The sequence below is a fragment of the Quercus robur genome, chromosome 9 (genome assembly GCF_932294415.1).
Source record: "Quercus robur chromosome 9, dhQueRobu3.1, whole genome shotgun sequence".
Taxonomy (NCBI): Eukaryota; Viridiplantae; Streptophyta; class Magnoliopsida; order Fagales; family Fagaceae; genus Quercus; species Quercus robur.
The window spans coordinates 27,876,124-27,897,536 of NC_065542.1; the positions used below are offsets into that span (position 1 = coordinate 27,876,124).

Here is a 21,413-nt window from a genome sequence, read left to right on the forward strand (position 1 = left end):
TAATTGAATGCTTGGTTTTTTATTTCTTGATTTTAAAATTGGATATCTCTTGTGATTTTTTTGGCTATGGATACAATTAATGATTTGATTTTATACCTAGGAAGCGAAGAAGAGCATGCTTTAGATATTTAAATAGAAGTTTTAATGATAATATTTTCCATGGTTGCAAGATTGATTTCTAGATTACCATGTAGTGGTTGGGAAAAATTAATGATCATAAATATATTTTTTTTTTGATAAGTAAGAAGAAAATATTATTAAAAAGGGAAAAGCATTAAAATACAAAGGGTTCACGGTAGTGAACAAAAGACACAAACAGCCACTAAGAAAAACTAAGAAAAACTAATAGACGAAAGGAATTCCATAAGGGTAAAACAATCCGAAAAACCCCAACACCGAGACCAATCAAAGAGGGTCCGTTGGCACAAATCTACTAACTGGACCATAGATTTCCCCTTGTTATCAAAAGAACGCCGATTCCGTTCAGTCCAAATATTCCACATTAAACAACCTGGAACTAGATTCCAAATATCGGAGCTATGCTTCCCAAGCCAATGGTACCAACAAAACAATAAGTCCGCTACTGAACCTGGCATGACCCACTCGATCCCAAACAACCGGAGCATATGAGTCCACAAAGAATGAGCTATCGGACAGAAAAGTAACAGGTGATTCACAGATTCCTCATTACAACAGCACATACAACAACGATTCACCAAAGGGCGACCACGCAGCATAAGGATATCCAAGGTAAGGATCTGACCATGAGCTGCTGTCCACATAAAAAATGCCACCCTTTTAGGGACCTTGACTTTCCAAATGCCCTTCCAAGGGAACATGGAAGGAGTTGCATTTCGAATCTTATGATAGAAAGACCGAGTATCAAACTTCCCATTTCCATTAAGCCCCCAACGAAGCCTATCACCCCCATTCCCCCTAGGGATCCGGGTTTGGATGAAATGAAGAAGGGAATAAGAAGCCGCTAACTCCCAATCATTGAAATCCCTAAAAAAGCTTAAACTCCACACTCTGTCGTTACCACCCACTAAAGGGCTTAACACTTCAGAAACATAAGCTTCTTTATTAGCAGAACACAAATATAACTGGGGATAGAGAATCTTAAGAGAGACATCTCCAGTCCATTTGTCATGCCAAAAAAGAATACGGGAACCATCCCCTACTACAAAAGACAAATGCTTAGCAAAACTTTCCCACCCTTCACTAATACTCCGCCATAAACCACAACCATGAGCCCTTCTGCAAACTCTAGAACACCAACCCCCTTTCCCCTCCCCATATTTCATGGCTATGACCCTTCGCCATAGATTAGAGATTTCATGGCCATACCTCCAAAGCCATTTCCCTAATAGGGCCTGATTAAAATACACCAAATTCCGAATTCCCAGACCACCCAACTCACGCGGAAGGCATACCTTTTCCCAAGCCACCAAAGGATATTTGAAACACTCAACTGACGAACCCCATAAAAAATTCCTTTGAATACATTCCAACCTAGTCGCCACAGCTTTAGGGATAGTAAAAAGGGAAAGGTAATAAGTCGGAAGGCTTGAAAGGGTACTTTTTAACAATGTGAGTCTACCACCCTTTGACAGATAAAGCCTCTTCCAGCCTGAAAGCTTCTTTTCCAACCTCTCAAGAATCGGATTCCAGATAGCAGCTGTCTTATACAAAGAACCCAGTGGCATACCCAAGTAAATCATAGGCAAACTGCCCACCCTGCACTGAAGAATAGTAGCCAAAGACTGGATGTTGCTCACCTCCCCAATAGGGACGATCTCACTTTTCCCCACATTCACCTTCAATCCAGTAAAAGCTTGAAAACAAGTCAAAACCAGCCTAATGGAAAAGATCTGCTCTCTTGAGGCATCACAAAAAAGAATAGTATCATCGGCAAAAAGAAGGTGAGAAATACGGATACCAGTATGATTATTTGGACCCACATGAAAACCCTGAATGAGACCACCTTCCTCAGTTTTCTTCAGGATACGACTTAAAACCTCCATGATCAAAAGAAAGAGGAGAGGAGACAATGGGTCTCCTTGTCTTAGACCTCTAGAGCTACCAAAGAAACCAGTAGGAGATCCATTAACCAAAACTGAGAATCGAACGGTAGTGATACAAGTCTTCAGCCAACTCCTCCATCTACCCCCGAAACCCATCCTCTCTAACAGATAAAACAAGGAGTCCCAATTCACATGATCATAAGCTTTCTCGATATCTAACTTACAAACCACCCCTGGAGCACGACTCTTCAGTCTACTGTCTAGACATTCGTTAGCAATAAGCACTGAGTCCAAAATCTGCCTGCCACCAACAAAAGAGTTCTGCGATTCCGAAATGAGTTTAACCAACACCAGCCTCAGTCTGTTAGCCAGAACTTTAGACAAAAGCTTATACACACTTCCCACTAAGCTGATAGGCCGAAAATCTTTGATATTCAAAGCATTATTCTTTTTGGGAATCAAAGAAAGAAAAGAAGCATTCAGAGACCGTTCAAACTCTGAGCTCCTATGAAAATGATCAAAAAAAGCCATAACATCTGATTCCACTACATTCCAACATTTTTGGAAAAATGCCATAGTGAAACCGTCTGGACCTGGGGCTTTATCGCCCTCCATCTCTTGAAGAACCTTAACTACTTCCTCCTTAGAAAAATCCCTCTCTAGAATAAGCCTCTCATCCTCCTCAATGCAAGCAAACTCTAAGCCGTCCATCGAAGGGCGCCAAGTATCTGACTCAGAGTACAAACTCTGATAAAACTGAACCACCTTAGACCGCACTACTTCCTCATCCTCATAAAGAACACCATCCACGTTAATACCCCGAATATGGTTAGTTCTTCTATGGGAGTTAGCAACCCGATGGAAAAAACGAGTATTATTGTCCCCCTCCTTCACAAATAAAATCCGGGACTTTTGTCTCCAAGAGATCTCCTCCAAAGAAGCAAGATGAGCAACCTCACTTTTGATCTGACATCGCCTAGTTTGATCCTCCTGAGAAAGGCCTAACGAGTCCTCCTTAGCATCCAAACCCAATAGTTCAGATAAAAGACATTTCTTCCTAAAGGCCAAATCCCCGAATTCCTCCTTATTCCACCTTTTCAAATCTTCTTTTAGAGCTTTTAATTTTCGAGCCAGAATAAAGCTTGGAGAACCCACAAAGCAATACCCATTCCACCATTGCCGAACCCTCTCTACAAAACCCTCTTCTTTCAACCACATATTCTCAAACTTAAAGGCACTACGACCTTTATTAACACTACCAGCCACCACCAATAGAGGGCAATGGTCAGAAACAACACGAGGGAGTACCCTTTGAGACACATTCCCAAAATGATCTACCCAATCCACCGATGCCAAGGTTCTATCGATTCTTGACATACAATCTATCCCTGAATCTCTAAACCAAGTAAACGATGCCCCTTCAAGAGGTAAGTCCACAAGATAGTTAGCCTCAATGAAATCTGAAAAAGCAAACATAGCCGGGCTAAAAGCCTCACAGCCAAGTCTCTCACTCGGATATCGAATGATATTGAAATCCCCAATCACACACCAGGCCGTATCCCACCTAGAGTGCATCCTAGAGAGCTCCTCCCACAGGGCACCCCGCTGACTATCATCATTAGGACCATACACTCCTGAACAAGCCCATACAAAGTCATCTACAACCCCCTTCAATAAAACATTTACAGAAAACTGACCAATAGCACAATCCACCCTATCATAAACTCTCTTATCCCAGACCAGTAACACCCCCCCTGCAGTGTTGACTGCATCTAGAGCAACCCAGTCTAGGAACGGACTACCCCAAAGGCTTCGAACAATAGAAGAGCTTATAGAAGCCAGCTTTGTTTCTTGATAGCAAACAATATCACACTTCCACTCCTTAAGAAGATTTTTACAAACTTCCCGCTTCTGAGGATTGTTTAATCCTCTAACATTCCAAGATAAAAGCCGTAAATTCATTTAACACAGGTACTCAACCCCATGCCAACTGAGGAATCTCTGTTCCTCCCCTTAGATGCTGGCCCCTCATAGTTGACAGATGAAAACAAACCTTTAAGTTCCCTAAGTCCTTTCTGCCTTGAACTCACAATATCTTTGGAAGTCCCAACACTTACAACATCAATGCAATCTTGTTCAAGGAGACGAAACAAGGCCAGACATTGATCTTCATGCTTTACAATAGGAAAACCCACTATTCTACAAAAACTTTTCATCAGGCTGCATACCCATTTCGAATTTTTTACCTCTAACCCCCGAACCTCTTCCTCATCAACTTCCTGGATCACCTCTAACTCCTTATGTTCCATGGGATCCCATTTAGATATGGGTGAACACTCCAAAAAACCACTCTCATCCTCCCCTTGAGAAGAGCCACTAGGATTAACTTCCCTATGCTTCCACTGAAGCATAAAGCACTCAGACCCATCTTGAACCTGTTCAGTCCCATCCTGAACTAGTTGTTCTTCCTTCTCCCCTGATACCTCCATAGAATTTTTTAACTCCCCAAAACACAAGTCCATCTCGCTACCCAGGCCCAACAGAGGAGAAAACTGATTTTGGGATGCTCCCAGATGCCATTGAGGCGAAAGAAACTCCTTCCCAGACCCCGTCGGCCTCGTCACCCTCCCTCCGACGAAATCCCCAGCCATCGGAGACTGGATCTCCTCGCCGATGAACCTAGTCTCGGCATTTTCCGGCGCACCGGTCACTATGGCCGACGGTGAGACCACCGAGACAACATGCACAGGGTCGCCGGTGAGGGTAGAGGCGGCGCGATCCAGTTCCGGCACCGTTGCTGACACCGGTGGCTCTGGGTCACCACCCCCTCTCCCGCTCGAGCTCACGCCCGCTACCCACGAAGCCTGGGCATCAGACTCCACATGAAGAAGGTTGGGCTTGACCAAATTACCCTTCAGTGGGAAAGCCTTATGCACCTTGGGTTGGGCTACATCAGGCCCACCTGGCTGTTTTGTTACTTCTGGCCCATCACTAAACACCTTGGGCCAGCTGTGCACCTTATCACCCAGCCAAGACACAGCACGTCTACCATTCTCAGACTTGCACACTCTCAACGCCAAGGTAGCAGGAGTCATCTTAAACTGAAAAGCCCGCGTGGGTCTGCCAGAAAAAGCTGAAACATTTCCTTTTATAACTGAAACATTTTCTATACGTTTTCCATGCATCACGTTCTGCCCCAAAAATGTTTCAATTTTTTCAAAATTTCTGATCTTTTGCTGATTTCCATAATTAGATAAAAACTTCCCACTCTGGTCACCACCAGCAAGTTTACCACCCCCACCACCATTATTAAAAGAACCTTTGGCCAGAGATAACGGTTCAGCACCAGAGCAAAAATTCCTAAGCTCTTTCTGAAACAAAGACCAGCCAGCTCTATTAGAGCTTGCTGGTATCATTATACAACCTCTCCTAGATCCTCCGAAATAAGCTGTAATAACAACAAACAGACCAGCTTTGTTAGCTTTCCCACAAAACTCTAATAACTTCCCATTCTCCCTAAATCTCTTACAAAGTAAACCATGGCCAGGCACCCAATCTCGTATATCCTCAAGACAAGTAAGTATCCACTCCAAGCCCTTACGACCAACCCAAATCGAGCTCTTAACATTCCTATGTGTCTCAAGTAAAGAATACGAATCAGACCGCCCTCCATCAAAAGAAAAAGAAAAAAATTTAGCATCAATATGAAAAGAGCTCTTGCTTCCTCCAGAAACAGAGGATATAGGTTTGGGTGGGGTGTTAAGAGAGGTTTCAATGGTGGGAAAACTTGGAGTGGTTAAAGGTGCAGGTACAAGAGTAGGCTTTTTAGGCAAAACTTGGTTAGGCCCCTGATGTGGTGGGGAAGGGAAGGGCAAAGGCAAAGGTGGAGGAGTGGGATAAAGATATGGAAAAAACCCAAACTGTGGAGGGAAGCAATAGGGGGAGGGAGAAGGAAAATGTGAGGGTGGCAAAAAAGGAAAGAAGGAAGGTGATGGTTGAGGGAGGGGGGGAGGGAGAGGTAGAGGGCGGACTCCAAAACCTTAATTCCTTTCTCTAGATTGTTTACATCTCTTTACTGCTTTATATTATATTTTTGCTTAGTATATTTAATTGCAAACAACCAATTTTTATTAAAATAGATTAGGATTAATTTGATTAAGATTTGATTAATTTTTTTATGTTCGTTCAAATCCTTGTGGATTTAACCTCGTTCTTGTTAAATTATACTTCAGTACGATTCGTACACTTGCAAATACTTTAAAATTTCACAACACTAGTAAACCAATGTAATCAAGTACCTTAACTATGAAAACAACATCCCATTCTAAGCCTTTCGACTGCAAAAGGAAGAAGAGAGGCATTAAAACAAAGTTGAGCATAGGAATATTGCCAAAAAAACCACCAGAACAGCAACAAAACAGTCCTAGCAAATTTAATTGTATGTCAGAGAAAAATACCTGATGAATGGTAGTCAAGGTGATGGATTTTTCATTATCATGTCTCCGGGAACGAAAATTTTCTCTCTCACGCTCAGATATAAATTCAATAAAAGCTTTGAGCGCATTAAGACAACCTTTCCCTTCTGCTGCAACTTTAGCATCCCCTTCTACAGCAACAAATTTAGTTGACAAAAATTCAGAGACGTCATCCAGTAAGTACTGAAGAACCTGCATGGAGAAGAGATCAAATTCAACCATGGGAATGCACCAAGATTTAGGTGAGGACAAAGTAATTTGAAACTTCAGGATGAACACTCTATACTTACAGATCTGATGTCATTGTCTTCATTCAGCAATTTTCCTCCATCAACATCAATAACTGCCCGTTGCTCAAGAAGGTATTTCTAAAAAATTAAGACAAGAATGATGAATAAAAGTTTAAGTATACTGAATTAGAACGATGTTAATAGAACATTTGAACAGAAAATCATCCTCATATCATTGTATTTTAAAAGGTTTATTAGTAAAGTTGTATTTCACAAAAGAGAAAGAGAATTGTAGAAAGTAATTCAATGAAATCTACTGGAAGATTAATCAGCAAACAGCAGGTAAACACATCTATGTCAAAATAGCAAAATTTAGTGTAAGATAAAAATGGAAGATGGTAAATCTTAGTAATGGAACCTCTCAGAATACAAACATGATGCGGGAAGCACGAAGACAGTTTTGTTGTAATTTTGTTTTGTTTGATTTTAGAAGTCTCTTTTTTTCTTTTTTTCTTTTTTTGCTGAATGTTTGATTTTAGAAGTCAATTGTATTTTTTATTGATCCGTTGGATTTTATTTGTCTTATTAGTTAATTAGCTTAAGAGTATTTTATTTAATTCCCTAGAATCAAGGGTATTTTTGTAATTCAATAATTGGGCTTTCATAAGTCAATTTGAATTAGGGTTTAGTCCTAGTAGTCTATATGAGCATACTATTGTACTCCAATGGAAACAGTTTTGCTTGATTAATAAAATTTTCATTGAAATTTTCTGAATGGTCTGGTGTTCATTCCGGCCAACCCTAGTTGTTGATTCCTAGGTTTTGCTGGCTTGCTTGGTGCCAATTCCAAGCAAGTTTAGGTGTTGATTGATTCCTAGAAGCCTTTTTTTCTTCTTTCTGTTTTTCAAATTTGGTATTCATCAGTTTTGGTTGTCCAGCATCAGAACATGGAAGTATGCATGAGAACAGAATAAGAAATGCTAAAGCAAACTACCAACAAAACTTGACCAGCACATGCTGTAGTCAAATCAGCTCATATAACCAATATGAGGGAAGACCAGTACAAAGAGCAAGCCAGAGTAGCATAAAAAATGATTTTGTACATTGCTTATTAACCTAATTTGCATGTCATTTTTGGGAATCGATTCTTGAAAAATGGCATCTTAATTATAATCCATTGTCCATAAACCACTAAACACAACCTGTGTGAGAAAACAGGGAGCTAACTCATTGAATTAAGGTTTCATTAAGAACTAGAGAACTAAAAAGGAAATTTAAGCAGATTTGGTCATAAGAGAGTTACTTTTTGCATCAACTGGAAGCTTAAATGAGTGATATTTACCTTTTTGTTTGTGATATCCTCTCTATTGTTATAATTTCTATTTTGGCTAGTTAACTTATAATGTCCACTCAATGAGTAATAAACCAGGATTATAATTAAATCTATACTGCCCTTCTACATAATTAACTCCAATCCATTTATTTAGATTTTTTTTTTTTGATAAGTAATCCATTTATTTAGAAATTACTACCAGATCCCAATAAACTGGTGACAAGAAACACCAAGAACACAAGCTATGACTGTAGTAATGGACAAAATTTTGGCCATAAATAAATATATATTTTACTTCCTCCCTCCCAATTGGTTTGTCACATTTTCCATTTTTGGCTATCCCAAAATGCTAGCATAGTTTTAACAGTCAATGGTCATTAATTTACTAACTCTCCAATATACACTTGCCCTTTATTTTATTCAGGTTTAAACTCTTTATATATACATATATATAAGAAACTGCCTAGGACTCATATAGTATAGAAAATCCAATAAGCGAGGCAAAGTAAATGGTGTAGTGATCAAAATCCATTCAAATAAGGTGTTCAAAACTTCAATTGTGTCATTAATCACTCTTTTCCTTCATAAGTGTTCGAATTATAGGTTAAATGATTATATTCACCATCTCCTAATAGCTCAAGCTTTTGGGAGAATCGGTAACTTAATATGGTATCAGAGCAAGAGGTCCTAAGTTTGATTCTTATCTCCTCCACACTCCCTCCCAAGTTTGATCCTAGTCTCCTCCACACTACCTCCCATTTAAAATCCTACGTGTTGGACCTCACCTATTAATAGGAAGTTTGAGCCTACAAGTGAGGGGTAGTGTTAGAATTGTATGGATAAATGATTAAATCTACCATATCCTAATAGTTTAAACTTTTGGGAGAATCGGTAATTTAACAAAAAGTATAGGAATTCTTGTCTCCAAAGGCACCACATTAGACACAGTAAAACTACCTTCCAAATATCCCCACTAATAGTATTGCCAAAGTTCCTTTTCCATGAAGCCAAAAGATTGATCATGGGATTTGGATTGCCCAATTAGCCCTAAATAAGCAAAGGACTAATCACCACAAGTCCCAAGCAACTGTGCAATTTACCATGAGGTGATCCACAGAGAGATGCTAAGTCAGGCTGAAGTCATCACATCCAAAATCACAAACCCTGATTAGGAACTTCAGGAAATTTATAAAATATCCAACGGATGTCCAGGCATCTTGTAGTCCTCTTTGTCCATGGCCTCATCTCTATACCAATTTACATGAATCCATGCTAATTATAGAAGTATGCTATAGAAAATAAATATAAGACTTATATATTCATCATTACAGTTATGTAGTTAATTATCCAACACTAACAAAACTATTTAAATGCAAGCAAATTCAAAGTAGTAAATAAATAATTAAGACATTAGCATAAACAAAACAGCATCATACACAAGAAAACTATCTTCAATCAATTTTACCAACAAAGCTTTTATATCTTATAGACAATTTCTATTAAAAAAAAAAAAAACAGGGCGAAAGGGAAGCCAAACCTGAGGCACCATGTTTGCCACTGAGGTTATGATAGCTGAAATTGATTGTTCCTGTAAGCATTGATAAGTAAGGTCAATTTCTTTACAATCAGGTAGAACGCAACCTTCAAATTTATCTCTAAAGCAATGCATGGGTTCATGCAGACAACAAAATGCTGATTGATGTTGACTAACGCTAATTGATGCTATTAAAGACATTTGATTACTATTTGGATTTTGTTTCCATTTATGATGAAATCTCATTAAGAGTTTATTTTATTTTCATGTGTAAATTTGGGGACTCTACTTAAAGTGTCCAAAGTTCACTATTGTAAGCAGTTGATCACTAATGAAAAAGGGTTGTAAGTTTTCTTCCAACATTTGGTGCTTATTTCAAGCAACCGAGGTGCTAATTCGTAGATTCTATTTTTCTATTTCACCACTTGGTGCAGATTCCAAACAAACCCTGGATGCAAATTCCTAGGTCCTATCACTTTGTTTTATTCTTATTTTGTTTCCCACACAAGTCCCCCCTCTTAGAGTTTCTTTTCTTGCAACATGGGTCTAGCATAGACTAGCATCAAACCTCTTTAAAATACTTTAGAAAGCAGGGAAAAGAAGGAAAAGAAAATAAAAAAGCTTGGGAAGATGAAGAACATCTTTCCAATGGCCAAAGTTCTATGAAACCACACAAGGTTCCAATAATTGGATAGTAATCCCAGATCAAATAACAAATAACCACAAGAATCAGTTTATCTAATCTATTCTCACCATATAAAACACACTTTTTTAATCAATAAAGATCTAAAACAATTACTAATTGTTTCTAATAAGAAATGACAAGTCAACAATTCTGCAGTGAGGCCAAATATATTTACCCTGTTTACAAGTTTTGATATCATCTCTAGTGTCGACAATACTTTGCGTCCTTGGGTAAGCTGACTCCTGTTATCAATTGCAGGGGTCATATTTCAGTAAATACTAGGACGTCTTACATAATGTACAGGCATACAACCATAATACAAGAAGCTGATAAAAAAAATACAAATGTGTGTGTGTGTAGAGAGACAGAGAGATCTGTCAGATTAAAAGAATTGTAAAACATCCAGATCAACTTTCATACTTCTCAAAAGAAGAGCTATGTTATAGTAGCAATACCAGGCATGCAAAAAGTGACAGTAATTTTATTAGCATCACAATCAAGGAAAATGCGCTTATACATCTAACTACGCTAGCAAAGGGTCAGGATTACACAGGTTTGGATCAGGTCATTCATCTGCCACTGTACACTAGCTATTAATTCAATATAGTTGTCTAAGTATTTTCCATAAAAGTTAAGTTCTCATTGTTCACCATGTGTTTCTCACAAAAATTTCAGAATTTTATTGCCAATTGCTCGGAATGAGAAGAAAAAATATTCTGATAAAGAGGTAATAGGTCCTCAGGGATTAAATATCCCCAAAGTAGTTGTGCTTATCAATTTCTGCAATTTATTTGAGGCTGCATTGCCACTTTATTTTCAACGCAAAATTACATAAATGTCAAATATGCACATGCCAGATATTTGAAATAAACCAGGAGCTGATTATTTCATTATTATAAGCCACATTATATACCATTCTTAATGTTCAAAAAGAAACTACTACAAATATAAGATAACTGAATACTATGAGCTACCCATCCCATCTAAGAACATTAAGAATAATTTGCTTAACAGAACCTCTTGAAGGTACCAGAAAGCTTGGCACTAAAGATGTCCGAGGCAGCTAATATAAAGCTGCATTTTCTAATAGTTGAAATTTTGTCGATATAGTCGATTACCTGCAAGAAAGAGAGACAGAGACTCAGATATGTGAGCCTCACACAGAATGAAATATCCTAGATTAAAAGAAAGATAACTGGCAGCATAGTGCACACACAAGCACAATAGCTAAAATATATATATATATTTTTTTATATATGTACATATTTATATACATACATATATATATAGATAGATAGATAGATAGATAGATAAATAAAGCAATACACATACCCTCTTCTTTTCCTCCTTCTCAAAAGGAAGTAAAGCCTTGAAGACCCGATGGTATGGGCCATCATCACAAGCAGGCAATGTTGTTTGAAGCATGGCAATAATGGCTTTGACTACCTATTATAAGACGAGCTAAATCATAACCAAATAACAACAGTAACTCTGTTGGCATGCATGTCAGAACAAGTATGAGAAAATAGCTTCGATTTCTAATACTTGGACAAATCTAAGAGCACAACCATATGAAAGTTTTAAACAGCTTAGAAATTGTGTACAATAGATTATAATAACTATCAGCATCTAAAAGGGGTAAATCTGTAACAGCGTAGCTAAAATTAAAAGATTGTATATATGCAGGCAAAGAATTTGTTCCTTCTATGCACTCAAACACATTGGGATCAAAATTATGAAGTAAGCAAACTTGATGATGACAAATCCAAAGGCTTGTTTCTTAGGAGGAAAAAAAAAATCAACCAATCTAAATTGTGTTAGAGTTCCACTAAAACACAAGTGAATATTTTCAGTTCACAATTATGTATGCATATATTCATTCATATATATATGTACATGTGTGTAAATATTAATTCGACTTTCATCTACCTGCTCTGGAAAATGATTTTGCATTCAGGTGAGTGAATAAGAAGCTTTCTGACACAGAACAATAACCCCATCATGTTGGACTGAACCTTGACCTAAATATGTACATATGTATACACATGTATGCAGATATATGTTTATATTTCTTTCCAACCGATCAGTTCAACATGTTCATAATGAGAGGTGAACATAAATGGATAGTCTCAAATATCAAAAAAAATAAAATAAAATAAGTCAAAGGGCAGGAAAAGTGTATTTTCCCTAGTTCAAGTGAACTACACTGAGTACAGGGTATAAAGTGTAATTTCCCCTCCTAACATCTTTTTTTTGATAAGTAAATGAAAGGATAAAATTTCAACCTAACATCTTGAAACTAATTACACCCTAGTAATCAAAAGAAAGTTGAAAGAAAATCAAAATTGTATGATTACAGACTACAAAACATCAAACTAAAATACCCCCTAAGTAAGAAAATCATTAAATCCTGCTTATTCAATATCCTAAGCAAGCTAAGAAACACGTTAATTTGCATTAACTTAAAGGAGCATCCTGAGAAAATATCATTATTAAATATTGTGCCTTTAAATAGTTATGAAAGTTTCAAGTGCCCATAAAAATTCAAAGCTTTAAGTAAAATACATTTAATTTAATTAGGAAATCACTTTCCTTCACATGTTCCAAACCTAAAAGGCTATTCCATAGATTCCACAGGGTGACGGACACAACCTAAATTCAGATTAAAATCAGGTCAAGAAAATATGTTTAACAGTAATGTCTATTACATGTATCACACCTGTGTAGTTCAGGAAGGTACCCACAGGATGGAAATTATAAATTTAAAATCTTTAGTTTCCAAAAAAATCCTTCATTATGGAAGTATATTACAATACCTAGTCATGATAGGCAGCCAAAAAAAAATTCAAGAAAGAATGCCTCCTAATAAACATCTCTAGTAATGTCAAGAATCACACAAAACAGTAAAGATTTTATTTCCGTAAAATGAACATACTGCATAGTAAAAATCATATGCATTAAATTATTAACATAATCAAGTAGAATGATGGTAGAGAACATCTTTGTAAACTAGCAAAATGTTAACTACCTTTTTCCTATAGAATGCTACACCGTGCACATTGAAAGGTATTTTCCTTTCACGGAAGGCCATTTGGAAGACTTTTCCCGATACCTGTAGTATAAAACATAAGAACATAATTAGTCAGCAGAAATTTAATGTTTGTACTTTTTATCATGCAAATTTATATAATGGCAAGTAAGCTAGACCTGCCTCCTGTAAAGAATTGCAATGTTTCCATATGAGCAGTTAGCAGCAGAACCATTAGAAGCAGTTTCCAAGATCTTGTCAACAACAAATGCACACTGCGCACTCTCATTGTGACATTCTTTTATGATTATCTGCGTATTATAGGCAACATTATCTGGAAATTAAGTAACAAACCACAGATAGAAAATCACATTTAAATTATTATTTTTCTAATCTGAAGAATAAGGCAGAAGTAAATTACCTTAGATCCAGAAGAATTATCAGTAAGAACATCTTTTAACTGGCATCGCTTTTTATTATTTTGTATAAGAGAAGATGCAGCCTCAACAATACAGCGTGTGGATCGATAGTTTTTATTTAGTCTGATCTGAAGCATAAAGATATTTCAAAGAAAGAATCAAATTCAATTCTAGTTATATAAACTTGCATACATGCTGTAAATATAATCAAGGAACATGTATGAGTCAAAGGCAGGGCAAACCTCTTTGTAGTTTGGAAAATCTTTGCGAAATGAATCAAATCCAGAAATGTCAGCTCCGTTGAAACTAAATATGGACTACAGTAGAACATGTTATATTGGACTTCAGAAAAATTAAGTAACTTGAACAGAATGGATTTACAGTGCACAAACACAAAATCACCCCCCCCCCCCCAAAAAAAAAAAAAAGGACAAACAAGTTAACACAAACACAATTCTCAGGCTGTAAAAGATAGCAAGTGCACCTGATCATCATCACCAACAATAGTTATACGGTTATGAGAAGCAAGAATCTGCAGAAAATCATATTGCATGGAACTTGTGTCTTGAAACTCATCTATTACAATGGCTTTCCATGAATCCTGAGACTCCTTGAAGACTAATAATTGAACCGAAAGAGAAAACAATGGTTAAAACATGAGTAATGTACAAATATATATATATATGCGTGATTAAGTTTATTTAAGATAATTTATACCTTCAGGAAAATCAGTAAGCAGCTTTACAGAACAGCTGATTAAGTCATGGTAATCCAGAGCATTACAAGATTTTAATATGTCATTGTAGTTCCCAAGGATTGCACCCTGATTCAAATTGAAACCTGAGAATCACATGAATGTAACGAAAGGTACCAAAAAGGTTTCTGAAACAACAAATAAACAGCTTACTCCTATTTCATCACCCATTTTACAGCATTCTTCAGGAGTCTTTCCAGAAGCTTTAGCCTGAAATTGGAGTAAAAATTAATTGCACGGTACCTCATAAGTTCATTGGTGTAACATGCTCAGATAGATATAGACAGGACACTTGAGTCTCATTCAGCGATGGAATTTATTAAGAGAAGAAATAAACGTTTTCATTCATGATTTTGGTAATTGTAAAAGGTGAGTCATCAACATAAGGTCTAGACCCACTTCTTAAACAGCTTTAATTTATTTGACTCAATCATTGTTCAATATTCTACCCATTTTGTCTTTGGCATCCCAGTCCCTCTTACCTCTTTTTATTCATATAACTAGTAAATAACTGTAAAGGATCCATTCATAGAAAGTTATTAAATTTTACACTAGCCATCAACTTACCACAACTCTCCTCTTTTCTCCAAGCTTAGGACCGCCTTTTTACAAAATGTAGGAAACAAAGAACTGACACAAGCGGGGTTTCACCTAATCTCTAGATATCATATAGAATCTTGTGGTAGAGAATTTTCCTAAATAAACTTCAGGGAAATGGGAGTATGCTTGGCGGTTTAAAATTTCTTGCAACAATGTTATATATTTGATATTAAATAGATAAGGAAAAGTAAAATGATTCAATGGGAAAAGCACAACTTTTGCAATACAATTTCACGAAAAGAAATGTCAAATACACATGGTCAGTCATGATTGTTTTTCAATTATAAAGTAACAATTGGAATCAAGCTGTAGCAAATATAACAATTCAAATGGCTACTAGCAAGTAGTAACACCATTAAGTTGCATCAATAGCCACGAAGATGATCACTTTTTTAATAAGTTCGAAGATGATCATGACAAACTCGTTCCTCATGATCATGCCATAGTTCTATTAATTGGTTGCCTTCTCAAGAAAAGTAAACTCACATCATGCAATGCTTATTGACCATTCTCATACAGTCTCTTTCTTAGCACCTATTTTAATAGTTTGTTGGCAAATTTTTTACCAGCTATACCTTTGCTCAATATTGCACATGTAGACCAAAATGCTAATACAACTCTCCAAATGTCAATGTGGTTTTGGAGGCTTTCTAATGGACATTTGTGGTTAGTTCCAAGTCACAAACGACAAGTTTTAGATGCATTAACTCTGTAGAGATTATAACCAAATGACAAGTTTTACTAGGCATTGCTCATGACTGATGTTAATTTCTGAAGATATAATAACCAAATCATAGCTGTTAGGATCGGTTGAATATGATTCAAATCGTTTGCAAAAAGTTCTGAATCATTTGGGTATATCAAAGATGCTCATGAATTGTACAATTCACTGGGGTGTTGTGTAAATCATTTTAGAGCAGTGAATCATTATCATACCATACCTGACTTTTTGTTTTACTAACATTTTAAAAAATGCCTCTTTTTTTTTATCTATGTTTTTTTTTCCAAAAAGAATCTTTTAAAGTTTCAGAACATCTTATTTATCAATGTAAACAAAAGTTATCCAAGAGTCACTTCTCTTTCTCCTCTTCTTTTTTTCCTTTTACATAGTCTGCCATATTTCTGATAAAGTGATGTGGATCAATATCATTGTATATAATATGATGTCACTTTTGAGTATAATCCATCTGAAAGTTGAGTGTGAATTATCTATTTGTTATTACTTGAAATTATATGATTATTTACAAAATTATGGATTTTGCAAATATATTTCCTTTTGAATTATTTATCTTTCTTAAACATTATTAAATAAATGATGGTAAAATAGTTCATTATTTGATTTCGTTTTAAATTTGTAATAATTATGTCGGTTTTATGCCTATATTTATGAGTAGATCCGCCTACAGTTCTTGCTTTTACTGCTATATCAAGAATTACTCCAAGTATGCAGGCATTGCTTTTTATACCAGATATATAGCTTTTGAAAACTGAATAAAATACAACACATTATAAATAACAAACATAAAACAACAACCTGAGCCACAAACTTCAGCCATTTCTTTGACTTATCCTTAAAAAGTTGCAGAGACGTTATCCCATTAGAATCTTCACCAAGTATGCAGGCATTATGATTTTGTATACTCTTCTCATTTTCTAACAGCCGCACAGCCTCAATGATTGCTCTTCTCTGCTGCCCATGCCCATATATTAAGAATTCTGATGTGCGCCCTAACCTACAACATGAGCAATATCTTAGTCCTCAGATAACCTCAAAGACCATGTAGAAAAAGGGACTCTAAACAAGTTGGTGCATTGCCATTGTATAGTTCAGATAGAACCACAATAAAAATCATAACAGAAATATGAGTGGTTCTATCATAAAGTTGTTTTTCAGCTTTAGCGGAGAGAAAAACCTGTTTAACAAAATTGCCAAAGTCAAAGACAAGTAATTATCAAAAAAAAGTTGTCGAACACAAGTGGTTTATTTTGCTATCTTTTTTTCCCCTCCTAAGTCCTAATGCAATAACTGGCCCTCATAGTAAGGACAATTCCATGATAGCAACAAGACCATTGAGTTTACTAATAAGACATAGCATAGAGAACTTTGGCTTACAAAGCTGTATGTTTACTGAGCCAGCTTTTCAGTATCTTAGAAAGGTGTCTTAATCAGGAATAATATCCAAGCAATTGTCTTCAATACATTGGAAAGTCAAAAAAGGTTTACCTATGCTCAAAAAAGAAAACAGGAAAGTTAAGAAGGCAACTACATTGAGTACTACCTAAAATGAGAAATTATACACTGGATGTGGAGCTGGAAATTCTTGATACCCATCCCACTTACAATTCATTTCTTAGCGAGGTAGTCAAAGGCAAAGGGTGACCCTAAGGCACCAAGGCCTTGTATCACCAAGGCATGAGGCAAAAAAAAGGCACTAACAGCCAACCTGATTAAAGTGAGGCTCCAAATTCTAAATATTTTTATACATATAGAACTTAAATCATATGTATCTAATGTATTGAAATGTTATAATCAAGTGTTATTGACATGTGTTGCATGAAGAAATTAGGTCTTTTACTTGCTTTTAAAATAGGCTTAATACGGTTTTGGTTCTATTAATTATTCTCACGATAAGTTGATAATAATCTATCAATAGGTTTTACTCTACAGGCAAGCACCTCAGTAAAGACTCCTCACCTTAGAGCCTTCAAGGTGCCTTAGTGGCGCCTTGTCTCACTTGGGTGCCTAGGGGAGCGCCCTGCTCACCTTTGACTTCCGTGCTACATATATAGTACAAGGGGATTACACACATTAGGTATAGGGACATTCTTGAAAGAGACAGCTGGTAGGGAAAGCTGATTGGAACACATCACTAGAAACTTCCAGACCCTTTGTAAAAAGTATCACCCATGCAAGACAAGGGTACAACCCATAATATTATCTTTCTATTTCTCAACAGAATCCATGCTGAGAAAGTGTTTGGTCAATGAACATGTTCTGATTAGACGCAAGAACTTGATTGAGTGACTAAACAAATGGAGCAAAAAAACCTTGGTTGCTACCTCCAGAAGAATAACTTCGGCAGCCACTGTTAACATGTTATGCAAACAAAGGAATACTATGACTCTTAAAATTGCTGAGGACAAAGTGTTGAAGATTGTTGGGGACATATCAGGTAGAAGAGAATAGAGTGGTTTCCTAGTAATGAAGATAATCCCAGAAACAAAGGAACTCAAATCATTTGTGGGGAATAAGTTCTAGTGTTTTCTGGTAATAGTTTCTTCTGTTGTTTCAAGAAAGGTAGGTACATCAGGTCATCTCATGCAGAGAATTTTTCTTTTTTAATTCTATTTGTGTTGTTGCTCATTGTATCTTTGTGTTCTTTTGATAATAAATCAGTTTATCACCAAAAAATTCTCAAGCTATTTCTTTTACACAAATAATTGCAGTTCATTCTGTATTTCATTAGAATACAATTTACAACAAAGATATTGGAATCAAACCACATTTGTCTGACATAAGTAAATGGATTCATTCAGTGATTATTTCAATGTTTGCAGAACATGTGTTGCCAATCCTCTTGAAACAGAAGACAGAATTTCCTCCACAACGGACAATATAACATGGAACCGTTTTTTTTCCCCCTTCTTTTTTTATAAGTAAGAATAATTTTATCGAAAGGAGACTACTTCATGCAAAAAAAATATATGAACAAAACATAGCTCCAGAAATAAAGCAAGGGAAACATTCTATGGAAAATTTACCATACAATAACCATTATGAGATAGCTAACACCAAAACTCTGTTAAGATCTCTGCCCTGAGTGCCCTCTAATGCCAAACAACATAAAGGCTAGGCTCTTTTCATTTAGTATGAATGCATTAGAATTTCTTCCTAACATATATAAGATAAAATTAAAGAGACACAAATTTTTTAAGTAGGAGTCCAAAAAGTGTTTCAAATTGAAGTTGGCTATTGACAATATTTGCAGAGTGTTATGAGGCTAGTGCAGCTTTCTAGTGGAAAGTATATCTATTAATGGGTCTTCTATAAATTTTCTGAGTAAAACAGAGCTCAGAAGAAAATATTTAATCATCTGTAATTTTGAATAAATCTCATACAATCTCAGAGTGTGCATACTTCTCAGCATGTAAACGACACAGTTGCAAGGAAAATGAATGGAAAGTGCTGATTGTGAGCTCCTTGGCTGTTGCCTTTCCAGCCACTGCTCCAATGCGATCTCTCATCTCAGAAGCTGCTGCTGTAGTGAAAGTCATCGCCAGGATGTTTGACGGGCTAATTCCCTAAACATGTTTTAATGGGTGGGAAATAAGGAACAATAAAGATGATTAGAATACTAAATTAGAAGAAACAGAAGGTACATAGAAAAAAGTAATTCAGAGTAGAAAAGATGCAATACCTCATTAAGCAGCATTAACACACGCCCAACCATTGTTGAAGTCTGACATCAAAAGCAGCAAATTGAACTCCAACCATAGGTAAATATCATAGAATATATGAATATAAAATGGGATATACCAAAATCGAAATCAAGAATATCATTTTCTTTATGTATGTGTATGAAAACAACAGAGGGAGGTAAAGAGGAACCTTTCCACTTCCCGGACCAGCAACAATCATCAAAGGGACTGAAATATCATTACAAGCTGCTTCGCGTTGCCGGTCATTCAGAGACTGCAAGTATTTTGAGTACTCCTCCGGCATGTTCCCAGTCTCTATAGTCTGAGAAGTATCTGACCCTTTTGTTGTAGGGTCTAAATCACTCCCGGAGTCCAATGCCCCTTCCATTTTTACACTCTCATACCCAGTGACAGACTCCGAACTAGCACTAAGATCACCATTACAATTACCATCATGATGACTACCTGGGTCAATGTCACAACTTAGAACCTGCCTTTCTGCTTTTGCAGCAGATTTCTGCTCGCACAAAGCATCGATTTCTTCCAAAATGGACTCATCAAAATCATCATCTAGAGTGCTGCTAGTCATCGAAACCGAATCAATTAAATCAAAACATTCTTGTTGTTTCATAGGAGTTGTATAAGAATCCAACACGCAGTCATTCTCTAAAGGACTATGATCAACTAATTCTTTCCGATCAAGAGTTAAGCCCCCGGGACACGAACTGCTTATATTTTCACAAACTTTTGACTTCACAAAAGACGGGGATGGCGTGTTTGGCTGTAGCTCCACAAGAGGAACTCTCTTGATGCTGGTTTGAATTCCATTTGTATCCCCAACTCTGAAACCAGAATGATCAAATATACCACATTCAATCATTTTAATTTTGTTCACAATTAACAAAAACAACCACATATATCAGATTTTCTGTTGTTTTGTTGAGAAACAGCAAAAATTTAACATTAAAATTTAAATATGCATTTAGTTTTTTTTCTTTTTTTCGTTTTTAGTTTATTCAACTTATTTGATAATCCGTTTGTTACAGCTTTCAACTTTTTGCTTTTTGTCTCAGCTTTATTTTAAATATCTAACTTTTAGCTTTTTGGAAGTAAATTATATCCAATCGCAAGTACAATGTACTTTTTTCAGAAAATAAAGGTAAAAGGCAAAAATATGAAGGATAAAATATAAGGCTTCGTTTGGTTGACACATAAATAGAGAACGGAAAAAAGCATATTTAATTTGAATTCTTTGTAAAATTTTGAGTCACAGCAATCAAACAGGGAATTAGTAGAAGAGGGCGGTCTTACTTGTGAGGAAAACTGGGGGAGGCATGGTGATGGAGGCGAGGGCGTTTGCGAGCAAGAAGAGCCTTAGCGGCTCGGAAGTTGCGAGAAATTCGAGCTCTTTCTTCCTCTGTAACTGTGATTTTAGGGACATTTGGAATTGGATCAGCATTTTCCTTTGACATTACTACTCCGTTGTTTGTTTTAGAGGGAAAAGTTCAGGACTCAAAGAGGAAAAATGTGGCTCAAAAACTGAACCCTAGTATAGTAGGACTAGGAGAGAACTCAGGCGAGGAAGCGTATCGGAAAAGGAAAGAAAGAGTGATCTTTTGGAGGATTGTTTGGTTTCTTTTTATTAATCTTTTTCCCTCCTACTAGTGAAATTCAAGTTATGGGCTTTTTAGAGCGTTAATGGCCACGATTTATGGGCTTTTTTAGAACGTTATGGGCCACGACTTTTTGTCTTTTCTTATAGTAAAAATATAAATTATATGCCCTTTAGCTTGGGTCAATTGTCATTTTGATCTGTAAGTTTTATTTTTGTCCCCCTTCCGTCCATAACTCATGTTAACTATTACTAAAATATGATTTTTTTTTTTTTTTTTTTTAGATACTCAAAAAAATA

At 36.4% G+C, this 21,413-nt stretch overlaps 1 protein-coding gene across 1 annotated transcript in view; it reads right to left on the reverse strand.

Moving 5' to 3' along the window:
- Positions 1-21,137, reverse strand: part of LOC126700294 (ATP-dependent DNA helicase SRS2-like protein At4g25120) — a 33,175-nt gene extending 12,038 nt beyond the window's left edge. Inside the window, exons 1-19 of the mRNA XM_050398378.1 lie at positions 20,813-21,137; positions 19,692-20,343; positions 19,501-19,542; positions 19,221-19,384; positions 16,617-16,815; positions 14,636-14,692; positions 14,446-14,551; positions 14,213-14,346; positions 13,971-14,045; positions 13,731-13,856; positions 13,489-13,620; positions 13,310-13,393; positions 11,614-11,727; positions 11,299-11,399; positions 10,457-10,523; positions 9,600-9,650; positions 6,790-6,867; positions 6,482-6,691; positions 6,323-6,361 (exon numbers count right to left, since the gene is read on the reverse strand). Coding sequence (XP_050254335.1) covers positions 6,323-6,361; positions 6,482-6,691; positions 6,790-6,867; positions 9,600-9,650; positions 10,457-10,523; positions 11,299-11,399; positions 11,614-11,727; positions 13,310-13,393; positions 13,489-13,620; positions 13,731-13,856; positions 13,971-14,045; positions 14,213-14,346; positions 14,446-14,551; positions 14,636-14,692; positions 16,617-16,815; positions 19,221-19,384; positions 19,501-19,542; positions 19,692-20,343; positions 20,813-20,973 — 2,592 coding nt within the window. The 5' untranslated portion in view covers positions 20,974-21,137. The remainder of the gene's footprint in view (positions 1-6,322; positions 6,362-6,481; positions 6,692-6,789; positions 6,868-9,599; positions 9,651-10,456; positions 10,524-11,298; positions 11,400-11,613; positions 11,728-13,309; positions 13,394-13,488; positions 13,621-13,730; positions 13,857-13,970; positions 14,046-14,212; positions 14,347-14,445; positions 14,552-14,635; positions 14,693-16,616; positions 16,816-19,220; positions 19,385-19,500; positions 19,543-19,691; positions 20,344-20,812) is intronic.
- Between the last annotated feature and the right edge of the window lie 276 nt (positions 21,138-21,413).